At 38.0% G+C, this 11,384-nt stretch overlaps 1 protein-coding gene across 1 annotated transcript in view; it reads right to left on the reverse strand.

Moving 5' to 3' along the window:
* The window catches only part of LOC143706559 (microfibril-associated glycoprotein 4-like), an 8,910-nt gene extending 5,834 nt beyond the window's left edge, over positions 1-3,076 (reverse strand). Inside the window, exon 1 of the mRNA XM_077198571.1 lies at positions 2,934-3,076. Within this exon, the coding sequence (XP_077054686.1) occupies positions 2,934-2,939 (6 nt within the window). The 5' untranslated portion in view covers positions 2,940-3,076. The remainder of the gene's footprint in view (positions 1-2,933) is intronic.
* Positions 3,077-11,384: the final 8,308 nt, after the last annotated feature.

Here is an 11,384-nt window from a genome sequence, read left to right on the forward strand (position 1 = left end):
TTGTTAGCCTGAAGGGGTTGTATTCGCTATAACTACCGCCTCGCTATACATTATCCTGCTTATTACATGGCTACCTACCAAATAAATCAATAATTTGACACAAAATATTAACTTAAAAAGGAGTTTATTGATTTAAAACGAGTGGTGCTTCTGCTAAAGAAAATAGTCTGTTCCGTCTCTGAACTGCGTCCATGGCAACGGTGTGTTATACTTAGCAGCTCCGCAGTCTGTTAACAAGAAATAACACACCGCATTCTACATTAGAATTCAACCAAGCCACGTAATAACAAGCAAACCTAACATAAGAAAACAACGACGCTATAAACACATTGCTATGATGATGCAGATGCACGTAAATGCCTGACGACAACGGAGGCAGCCTGTGGTGTGGGAACGACAGCGCTCCATCAGTTCTGGGAGATCGTGGTTCAGAGACATTTCACGGAAACCCTTTGGTTGAAGCATTTTTTTGCTTTGTCCACTTACATCTGTCTTTGTTGACATCCGCCATGTGTGCGCAAACAGAGCGGGAATACTGGCCGGAAATGAACTCGTCTTCTTCTATGTTTTGTGGCGTGTTGCAACCATAAAAGGGCCTAAAACTTAATCGCAATTCATTATTTATTCGGCAAATAACGTTTCCATCAGCTTTTATCGCATTTGCCGTATATCGATCAAGATAAAATCCGATGAGACCGAACGTATTTCATTTGAGTCGATATTCATGAAATTTAATCGTATTTTACTGTTTCCATAAGGCATTTTTCATTCGATATCACTTAATTCGGATAAAAAGGTGTGGATGGAAACATGGCTAATAGCCATGTTTCCATCCACATGTTTTTATCCGAATACGATTAAATACGATTAAATTTCATGAATATCGACTCAAATGAAATACGTTCGGTCTCATCGGATTTTATCTTGATCGATATACGGCAAATGCGATAAAAGCTGATGGAAACGTTATTTGCCGAATAAATAATGAACTGCGATTAAGTTTTAGGCCCTTTTATGGTTGCAACACGCCACAAAACATAGAAGAAGACAAGTTCATTTCCGGCCAGTATTCCCGCTCTGTTTGCGCACACATGGCGGATGTCAACAAAGACAGATGTAAGTGGACAAAGCAAAAAAATGCTTCAACCAAAGGGTTTCCGTGAAATGTCTCTGAACCACGATCTCCCAGAACTGATGGAGCGCTGTCGTTCCCACACCACAGGCTGCCTCCGTTGTCGTCAGGCATTTACGTGCATCTGCATCATCATAGCAATGTGTTCATAGCGTCGTTGTTTTCTTATGTTAGGTTTGCTTGTTATTACGTGGCTTGGTTGAATTCTAATGTAGAATGCGGTGTGTTATTTCTTGTTAACAGACTGCGGAGCTGCTAAGTATAACACACCGTTGCCATGGACGCAGTTCAGAGACGGAACAGACTATTTTCTTTAGCAGAAGCACTACCCGTTTTAAATCAATAAACTCCTTTTTAAGTTAATATTTTGTGTCAAATTATTGATTTATTTGGTAGGTAGCCATGTAATAAGCAGGATAATGTATAGCGAGGCGGTAGTTATAGCGAATACAACCCCTTTAGGCTAACAACCGCCTCGCATATACATTTTCCCTTACATATGTCGCTATCAGCTGGCACATAAGCACTATTAGGCTCCGTTTTGTCTAGCAAAACTTCGTTCGCAAAAGTTTGCTTGAATGTTGTTCGATTCAGTGCGAAAATGAATGGAAACACCTTAAAATGTCTCAAATCAATTCGATATACCAATTTGATCGCAAAACAGCATGTGACGTCATTACGTACAGGTTTTTATTCGCTTTAAAGCCGTTGGATGGAAACACACTTTCACCAGCTTTATTCGCATGAGTTTTTTTTACCGAACTTCAGATAATTCGGTTGACAAGAGGATGGAAACATGGCTACTGTCACCATTGTTTAAATAGCTGTATTAGCATGGTGCTTTGAAATTAGCAGGAGGTTGATACACCATTCTTTACTATAGAAACTACAGTTTGACCTAATATAACTCATACAACATTATCTACAACGGTAGAAGTACTAAACAAAATATTATCTTGTTATGTTTTTTTACTTTCTTATCTCAGAATTTGATTTTCTGCTGTAGCTTCTTGAGAGATTGCAACACAGACTTGAAAACCTCATTGTGCGATCATAAAGGAAGCCTGAGGAAACTGAAACTGTCACATGACTCCTATCTTATCCCTGATTGGTGGAATTGGTAGTGTTACAACTAGCCCCGTGTTACAACCGTCCCCGGTCTCCCCTACTTACATCAAACAACTCTTTTGGTATTTTTATAATTAGCCTAGTATTAATATAATTGTTACAGTTAATTTATTGCCGCACTTTAATATGTGAATTATATTATCAGAAAACAGAACATAGCGTTGTCAGGCTTTTATTTGTGCTTAATAGATAAAACAACGGCGCTGTGCACTCGGGTTTATGGCTGCTATAAATTTGACCTGCCACAAGATGGCGCTGTTTTCGACACTCTTGATGCTTCGAATCTTTTCCCGGAACAATCAGGGGAAAGTCTCAGTGCTTCATGAGGCTTAATTTACCCATCCCTAGAGCATAGTGCAAACCCAAGTGTAGTTTATTTACATCAAAACATGAACAAAATACAAAATGACCTGACTTGAACAGCATGAACTAAACATAAACCTAGACTCAGCAACAGCGGTTATATAGACAATACTCAACAAGAAACAATGGAAACATGAAGGCTATTTATACAAAACGACTAATGACTTTCCAAGACACACTTCTTCTAAACCCAAAACCAACATGACAGAGAGAAAGAAATGAACATCACACGTAAAAAGAAACAAATATGAAATAAGTATTTAGTGGTTCAGTGTAACAGGGACACAATGAAGGAAGCAGAAGAACTTACTGCCATCTTCTCAGTCTCTGCTCAGTAGATCACGCAGATTGGTTTTATCTAAATAAAGGAAATATAAAAGTGCATATTATGTCTTTTTTCTGAAAATTGTACAAATGCTCTATGAGTTAAATGAAGAATAGAACAGTAACTCACCGTTTGTGTTGTTCAGTCTGACACAAACACTCTTTATATATCTGTCAGATTCTCAGGCTCCACCTGTGTGTCTTGATAACATATTTATGACATAAATGTCCACTATAAAGCTCTAGATATTGGTTCAAGATTAAGTAAACATCTGTTTGAAAACTAAAGTTCATACAAAAAAATATTCTATACAGAAATGATAAGCAATCTATTATGGTTCTTAATAAGGAAATAAACCACAATAAGGAAATGAAATGTGCATTGGTACGTTATTCTGTGTTTCTGGCAGACAGAATAATTTAACTTACAAATATCAGGATGTTAAACATTTTTTTAAGAAAATGTATCTAGAGCCATTTCCTTAATATTTTATAATGAAAGCAACCAATTAGATCAGTAATTAATAACTGATATTTCATCAGTCATTGGAGGAGAAATATCAGGACTTGACCATTTCAGCTGTACATTAAATTTATACATGTTATTTTTATTTTGAGAAGGTAATATGGATCTAAGATAGCAATTACTCATAACCATTATCATACTTACTGTTATTCATTAACATAATTTGCTTAAAGATTCAAAGTCTAACAAGGAAAAAGCAGTTCAATATTTTTTGGAAAACACATCCTGGTTTAACACCGTCTCTCAAAGCAAACAAGGTGTTTATTAAGGTGCCTAGTATACGAAAGAAAAGCAAAAAGAAGGTTTTATTTTCTTGAATGTTATGTTTTAAATAAATATGATGGTTTTGATGGTGTCATGGTGGGTTGCAGAAAGGCAAACGTAGACGAGGATATTTTTCCAAAACAAAGGTTTATTTGTAATTAAACAGGACGGCACAACAGGTAGCAACACACACACTAAATAAGACGGAGATCGGACCAACACTGATTGAACAGATGGATCTTAAATACAAACACAGATGACACTGATTAATAGAACACAGGTGATACAGTGACGATGATGACTAAACAGGTGACACAACTGAACTGATAATGACAGTAACCATGCATACGAAGGAGTGCGGGGAAAGAACAAAGGAGAACAGGAACCAGTCAAACAAACACTGGCACATGACATTAACTCCCCCTCCCAGAAGGCGCGACCTCGTGCCGTAGACAGACCAACTGCTGGACGGATGGAGGGAGTAGGTAGGAGGGACCAGGGCGGAGCAGGCGACCAGGGCAGAGAGGACCATGCAGGCGGCTTTGGCGGAGACGATGAAGGGAGGAGCCATAGTGTAGAAAGGGCTGACGACTCCAGGGGGCCGACTGACGGAGGCGGAGCAGGTGGAAGTGGAGACCCGGATGGAGCCGGAGAGCCGACGGCTCAGACGACCGAGGCGCAGGCAGGGATCCAGAAGGCCGCAAGAGGACAGGGTGAGCAAGAGGACAAGGTGGACAAGAGGACAAGGTGGAGCTGGAGGGAGTGAGGAGCCCAACGTAGCTAGAGGAACGAAGGGACGAGGCGAAGCCCGGTGAGTGTAGTCCCGAGGCGAGGGCAGGCCGACGAACAACCAGGGCGGAGCCGGAGGAATTATGGAGCCCGGCAGAGCTGGTGGACTGATGGGCCATGGTGGAGATGAGGGAGGTAGGAGCCAAGGTTGAGCTGATGGACAGACGGGACGAGGTGGAGTCCTGGTCACGGAGGCCGGAGGCGGAGACCGGGGATCCACCGACCATGCTGGAACTGAACACTGGTATACCCGCGAGCTCACCTCACTGAAGGTGGCATGTGGGTGAGCTGTGGGGCCAGCAGGAGGTGGCAACAGCGTGGTTGAGGAAGGGATGATGGGAGGAGGTGGTAGAGGGAGGCTGGGTGGGAGTTCAGGCACAGGCTCTGGAACAGACTCAGGCCCGGGAACAGGCTCAGGCTCGGAAACAGACTCAGGAACAGATACAGGCTCAGATTCAGGAACAGATACAGGCTCAGGAACAGATACAGGCTTGGGGACAGACTCAGGTCTGGGAACAGGAACAGTTATCGGGGCAGGAACCGGTCTTGGGAAAGGAACAGGTTCTGACTTGTTGGTGGCCATCGTGGCTGAGGGCTCGCACTCAGGCGCAGCGGCCATCTTGTCCGAATACTTTGGCACGGCTGACCTGGCGTGAACAGTTTCCGGCTCGGCAGGACTGACGTGAAGCTCAGGTTCGGCAGGACTGACGTGAAGCTCTATAAGGGTGGTCTCGACTGGACGAGACTCTGGAAGAGTGATCTTGGCGGATGTTGGTGATGGTGGTTGTTCTCTGGATCGGGACGCGACACTCACCCAACACCTAGCAATGGCTTCCCTCCAGCTTAGTCCATCGGTTTTTGGGAGGTCGATGGCCTGGTGGAAATTGGCCCCGATTCCAGAAAAGCAGCTTTAGGATTTCATCGTCGAGGGGGCTAGTGACGGTTCAACAAACAAAGTTCTCCACAAATGAGAAAAATTCAGTGCTCTTGAGTTATGGTGACAAATATAGCCCTGTCGTCCATACGGGCTGGTCCGATCTTCTGCCACGGTGGGTTGCAGGAATGCAGACAGACGAGGATATATTTCCAAAACGCAGGTTCATTTGTAATAAAACTGGACGCTAAAACAGGCGCACACTAAATAAGATGGAGATCAGACCAACACTGACTGAACAGATGGAACGTAAATACAAACACAGATGACACTGATTAATAGAACACAGGTGATACAGTGACGATGATGACTAAACAGGTGACACAAGTGAACTGATAATGACAGTAACCATGGATACGAACGAGTGGCGGGAAAAGAACAAAGGAGAACAGGAACCAATCAAAATACAAACTGAAAATCTCTCGCGATTAATCACATCCGAAATAAAAGTTTGTGTTTACATAATATATGTGTGTACTGAGTAAAATTATTTTGTACATATAAATACACATACATGCATGTATATATTTAAGGGAAAAAAATTTATATATAAAAAATATATATATATATATAAATTATGTATAAATATATACCCAGTACATACATGCAAATATTTCTTAACTATATACATGCATATGTGTGTATTTATATATACAAAATAATTAGGCTATACACAGTACACACACATATATATTATGTAAACACAAACTTTTATTTTGGATGCGATTAATCATTGCCCAGCACTAGTTCTAAGTAAAAAGTTTGTGGAAGCTCAGGATTACAGGGTAATAAAAATAGGTTCCCCCATTTCCCAAACAAGACTCCTCTCTAAACTTAACTCTAAACGAGTTCATGCAAACAGATTAGACATTTTTATTTTTATTTTATATACAGAAATAATAAGTAATTCATTATGGCTCTTTATATGCAATAAACCCAAATAAGGACATTAAATGTGCATTATTATGTTATTATGCATTTCTGACAGACAGAAAAAAATATTTACAAATATCAGAATTTTAAACATGTATTTTAAAGGAAATGTATCTAGAGCTGTACATTAAATGTATACATGTCATTTTTATTTTGAGAAGGAAACATTGATCTAAGATAGCAATTACTCATAACCATTAACATACTTACTGTTATTCATTAACATAATTTCCTTAAAGATTCAAAGTCTAATGAGGAACAAGCAGACCAATTTAAAAACAAAAACAAAAAAGCACACATCCTGGTTTAACACAGTCTCTCAAAGCAGCAACAACACTATTGTCAAAACCCTTATCTATAGTAACAAAATTCATTAGACAATCTAAAGCTCTATTCGCACGGGATAAGTATTACCTGGTGACCTCTAGTCAATTGTAATAATTGCGGAGGTTGTCTGTAATCTTAATCCGTGCAAATCGGCCATGTCTGTAATTTTTAAAGTAAAAATTCCCCCACAAATGACCTACGGTATTTTGCCGAACACCGAGGTTCTGTGATAATATTAGTCCCGTGCGACTTGGCATCTCTGCGATTAGGCAGGGTCGTTTATAATTTTTCCAAGGTTTTTGTTTACAAAATACATCTATGTAAATATTGTATATTGTATCTATTTTATCTATATTGTATCTATGCACAAACAGGGCTACCATAATATGTGAGCAACATATATGTACGTTTGTATTTTTGAGAGAATATTGTTTATGCATGGTTATTGATAAAACTAAAACTTAAAGTTTCTGAAATAAGGCCACAAAACACACTAAATATGTGTCCACGAGACTTTTGACTAATGGATGTTGTCACCTAGAGTTTTTGCTTCAAAATGATCTGAAAATCCTGCCTAATCATTCACATAAAACAATACATTGATTTAAATTTTGTAAGACAATTATTGTTTGGAAAGGCAATATGTGGGTGGGTGTAAATGATTGTGAATGATCATGAATAATGGTCTGACTCACACCTGAGAAGACAAAGGCCGGATAATGAGATGCATAATGAGCTGCATAATGAGCCTTTCACACAGGTGTGTCACTTGGTACCAAATAATGCGAGAACAAAACAAGACACATTTTTTTCAAGATGTTTCCAACTCTAACTTTGAACCAATTCTATATTATAATATAGAATATACACTGCTGTTCAAAAGTTTGGGGTTGGTAAAATTTTTAATGTTTTTGAAAGAAGTATCTTCTGCTCAGCAAGGCTGCATTTATTTGATTAAAAGTACAAAACAAACCCAGTAATATTGTGAAATATTATTTCAATGTAAAGCAGCTGTTTTCTATGTGAATATATAGTAAAGTGTAATTTATTCCTGTGATTAAAGCTGAATTTTCAGCATCATTACTCCAGTCTTCATATTATACTGATTTCTGAATGATGATGTGAAACTGATGATGTGATGCTCAAGAAACATTTATGATTATTATCAATGTTGAAAACAGTTGTGTACCATTTTTTTAGGATTCTTTGATGAACAGAAAGTTAAAAATAACAGCATTTATTTGAAATAGAATCTTTTGTAACATTATAAATGTCTTTACTGTCACTTTTGATCAATTTTATTCCTCCTTGATGAATAAAAATATTTATTTATTTTATTCAATAAATAAAATAAATAAATAAAATAAAAATTCTTACTGACTGTTTTCAACATTGATAATAATGAGAAATGTTTATTGAGCATCAAATCATCATATTAGAATGATTTCTGTAGGATCATGTGACACTGAAGACTGAGTAATGATGCTGAAAATTCAGCTTTGATCACAGGAATAAATTATATTTTAACATATATTAGAATCAAAAACAGTTATTTTAACTTCTAACAATATTTCACAATATTACTGTTTTTTGTTGTATTTTTAATGAAATAAATACAGCATTGGTAAGCATAAGTGACTTATTTTAAAAACATTAAAAATAGTACCGACCCTAAACTTTTGAACGGCAGTGTATATATATAGCAATCCAAATAGAAATTAAAGTCAAAAGGACATTTTTAGTACATAGTCATACCTGGAAACAAATCCTGTTCAAATAGGCTATATGGGCCATTCTACAGAATTTGTTCAAAGTTAGAGTTGGAAACATCATACTTATAAAGTAGGCTATTCCTTTTTTAAAGTAGGCCAATGCCTTTTATCATACATATTTTAAAGTTAAGGATTCATTAGTTTTGCATAGCGTACATTGGAACAAACACTATAATAACATCTTAGTTGATGTTTTATTTTTGACAAAACAAACTATATATTTAACATATGAGCAGAAACTGTCTAACAAAAGTTTATTTGATATTTTAGAATAAAAACTTTATAATCTATCCAAAACTACAAATTGTTGTCTTTCATATTTCATCTGTAACATAGTAAACAACAGCGCCCATCTGTGCTGTTAATTCATTCACACACAGAAACGTGATTCAAATTTAAACAGTCTTTTTGCGTTTACAGACACTATTCCATATCTTGATTAGAACAAAGCACAAGAATAAAAAACTTACTATTCACAATTCTCGGCTAGATCCGTTGCTCCTCGAATTGAAAATAAACAAGCACTTGTTCTGAGGTAAATGTCTCAGGATTATTCCTCACAGCCTCGCAAGACGAAATAGTACATTAATCTGATTAAATTTGGTGTGTTTATCAAGTTGATGAGCTGAGAGAACGATAATGAGAATCTCTGAAATCTCTCTCTTTTTATATAGATTACATATACATGGGGCGACAGTGGCTCAGTGGTTCATGTAGGTTGTCTACAAACCGAAAGGTTGGTGGTTCTATCCCCGGTTCAACCTGACCAAGTGTCGAGGTGTCCATGAGCAAGACACCTAACCCCAACTGCTCCCGACGAGCTGAGTGGCGCCTTGCATGGCTGACACTGCCGTCGGTGTATGAATGACTGAGTGAATGGGTGAATGAGAGGCATATATGTAAAGCGTTTTGGTGGCCATTGGGTTTGTGAAAGCGCTATATAAATGCAGTCCATTTACATAAACAGAGAATATTTATTTTAGTTTTGAGTTAGATCATTTAAAAGTACAAACTTAAATGATTATAAAGATATGTAGCTCATGCCTGGGTGAATAGTATTCGCTGAGTTTTGTTTAAGTTTAGAGAAGTGCTCCAGAAAAAAGGTTAACGGAGACAGAGAGGCAGAAAGCACACCCTGTTTATTTTCTTTATTTTACAAAAGCACAATGTTCTATTTCGATTGTAAGTGGACACATAAAAAAGTAGACATTTAACAGATTATTTTTAAAATATTTCTTAAGTCTGTATGACCAAAGTATTTTAAGTCTATTTTGCTACTATGCGGAAAAAAACAAGCAAAATGCGCCCGGCGCGTTTGCCAACCCCAGAGGGTTAAAGGGGAACTATGAAGGTTTTTTTTAGCTTAAATGAACAGCTTCGGAGTTATAGGAATGGTTATTTGACTTTTTTCGGGTTGAATGGTGGCCGTCTCGGACCCCTCCTGGTGCCTGTGAGCGGAAAAACCACACTTGCAACTTTGGGCCAGCTTCCTCAGCGTCAGGTGATATCGCGTGATATCAGCTCTCGCGATGTAACGGATTGCTTTACGGCACTGAACACATTACACGCATACACGCCCCCATCCAGGATCCGGCTAGCTATAGAACAACTATCGTCATGGCTAAGCCGGCATATAAGAAGCACAAAGCTAGGAAAGCATTGTCAGAGGAACAGAAAAAGAGGAAATGGCAGACTGACCGAGCGAGGAGCCAGACACGAGTAAACATCGGACCTGCGTTTTCAGAATGGTGAAAAAAACAAAGCGCGGTCGTCTAGAAGAGTCTAGAAAAAGGAAATGAGAATCTGACTGCGTGAGGAACAGAACAAGAGTCCCATTCGGTCAGGATTTCACTGTTAAAGTTGTTTCCTGTGATTCCTGTTGATTCCTTATCATGAGAACAGTTGTCAATATCGCACATAATTATCAGGACATAAATAAGCCCACACATTGTAAAATACAGTAAATGAGCGGAATTTGCAAACTATTATGATAAATTGCAATAATCATGTCTAACGACATCATGTTACGTTAGACATGATTAACAACGGACATTGTTACGAAATAATATGACGTACATGTAACTTTATTGATGTCATCTGGCATTTTGTAATGTTTACATTACACTCAAAAAACACAAATTAAATTATACAGTAGGCCAAGGCTATTGGCTATTTACTTTTAATTTAGCTGCAATCATGTAAAAAAGTTATGAGCCATCAAACGCGGTAGGATACTTTATTATTATAAAGTGCAGAGGACGTGAGTGCAGAGACGCTCTGCGTGAGTGGTATTCACGACAGTAACGTTAAATACAAGTACTCTACAGCGACTCTAGGGGTCGCTGTTTGACAAAAATGGAATTCCTGCCTAATGTGCATTTAACAGACTTTTTCTCTTGTTCCTCTGCCAATAGGATAGCACAAAATTTTCAGTCATATCTTTAAAAACATAAATGACTCCTCTTATTTTAAAATACCAGTTATTTCTCAATTTCACATCTGTACCTGCAAAAAAATCAACTCCACTCAAGAGATTCTCAAAGACATATCAGTGTCACTGAGATGATAATTTAACACTGCAGTCTACCTTGACTCAGTACTTTGGACTTAAACCAATATTTATCAGGTTTAACACAGTGTTACAGTATGTCAGACAAACACAGTTCCTTTAAAATCTAAACAGAACTGTAATACATTAGGCTTTCACTTTATAACTCCTGCTAATACTAAATTAACTGAAATTCTCCCTGTGCTTCAGCCTTCTTTTCTAGATTTATTTAAATTAGGTTCCCTAAAAGAAATATAAGAAAAAAAATCTGTTAACCTTGTTTTTCTCTTTAGGTATCCCGCAGCGAGCGTCTCATCAGTGTAAGAAAAAAACAGAAGTCCATC

The sequence above is a fragment of the Siphateles boraxobius genome, unplaced genomic scaffold, assembly GCF_051911475.1.
Source record: "Siphateles boraxobius isolate OS27281-9 unplaced genomic scaffold, OSU_SipBor_1 111, whole genome shotgun sequence".
NCBI lineage: Eukaryota > Metazoa > Chordata > Actinopteri > Cypriniformes > Leuciscidae > Siphateles > Siphateles boraxobius.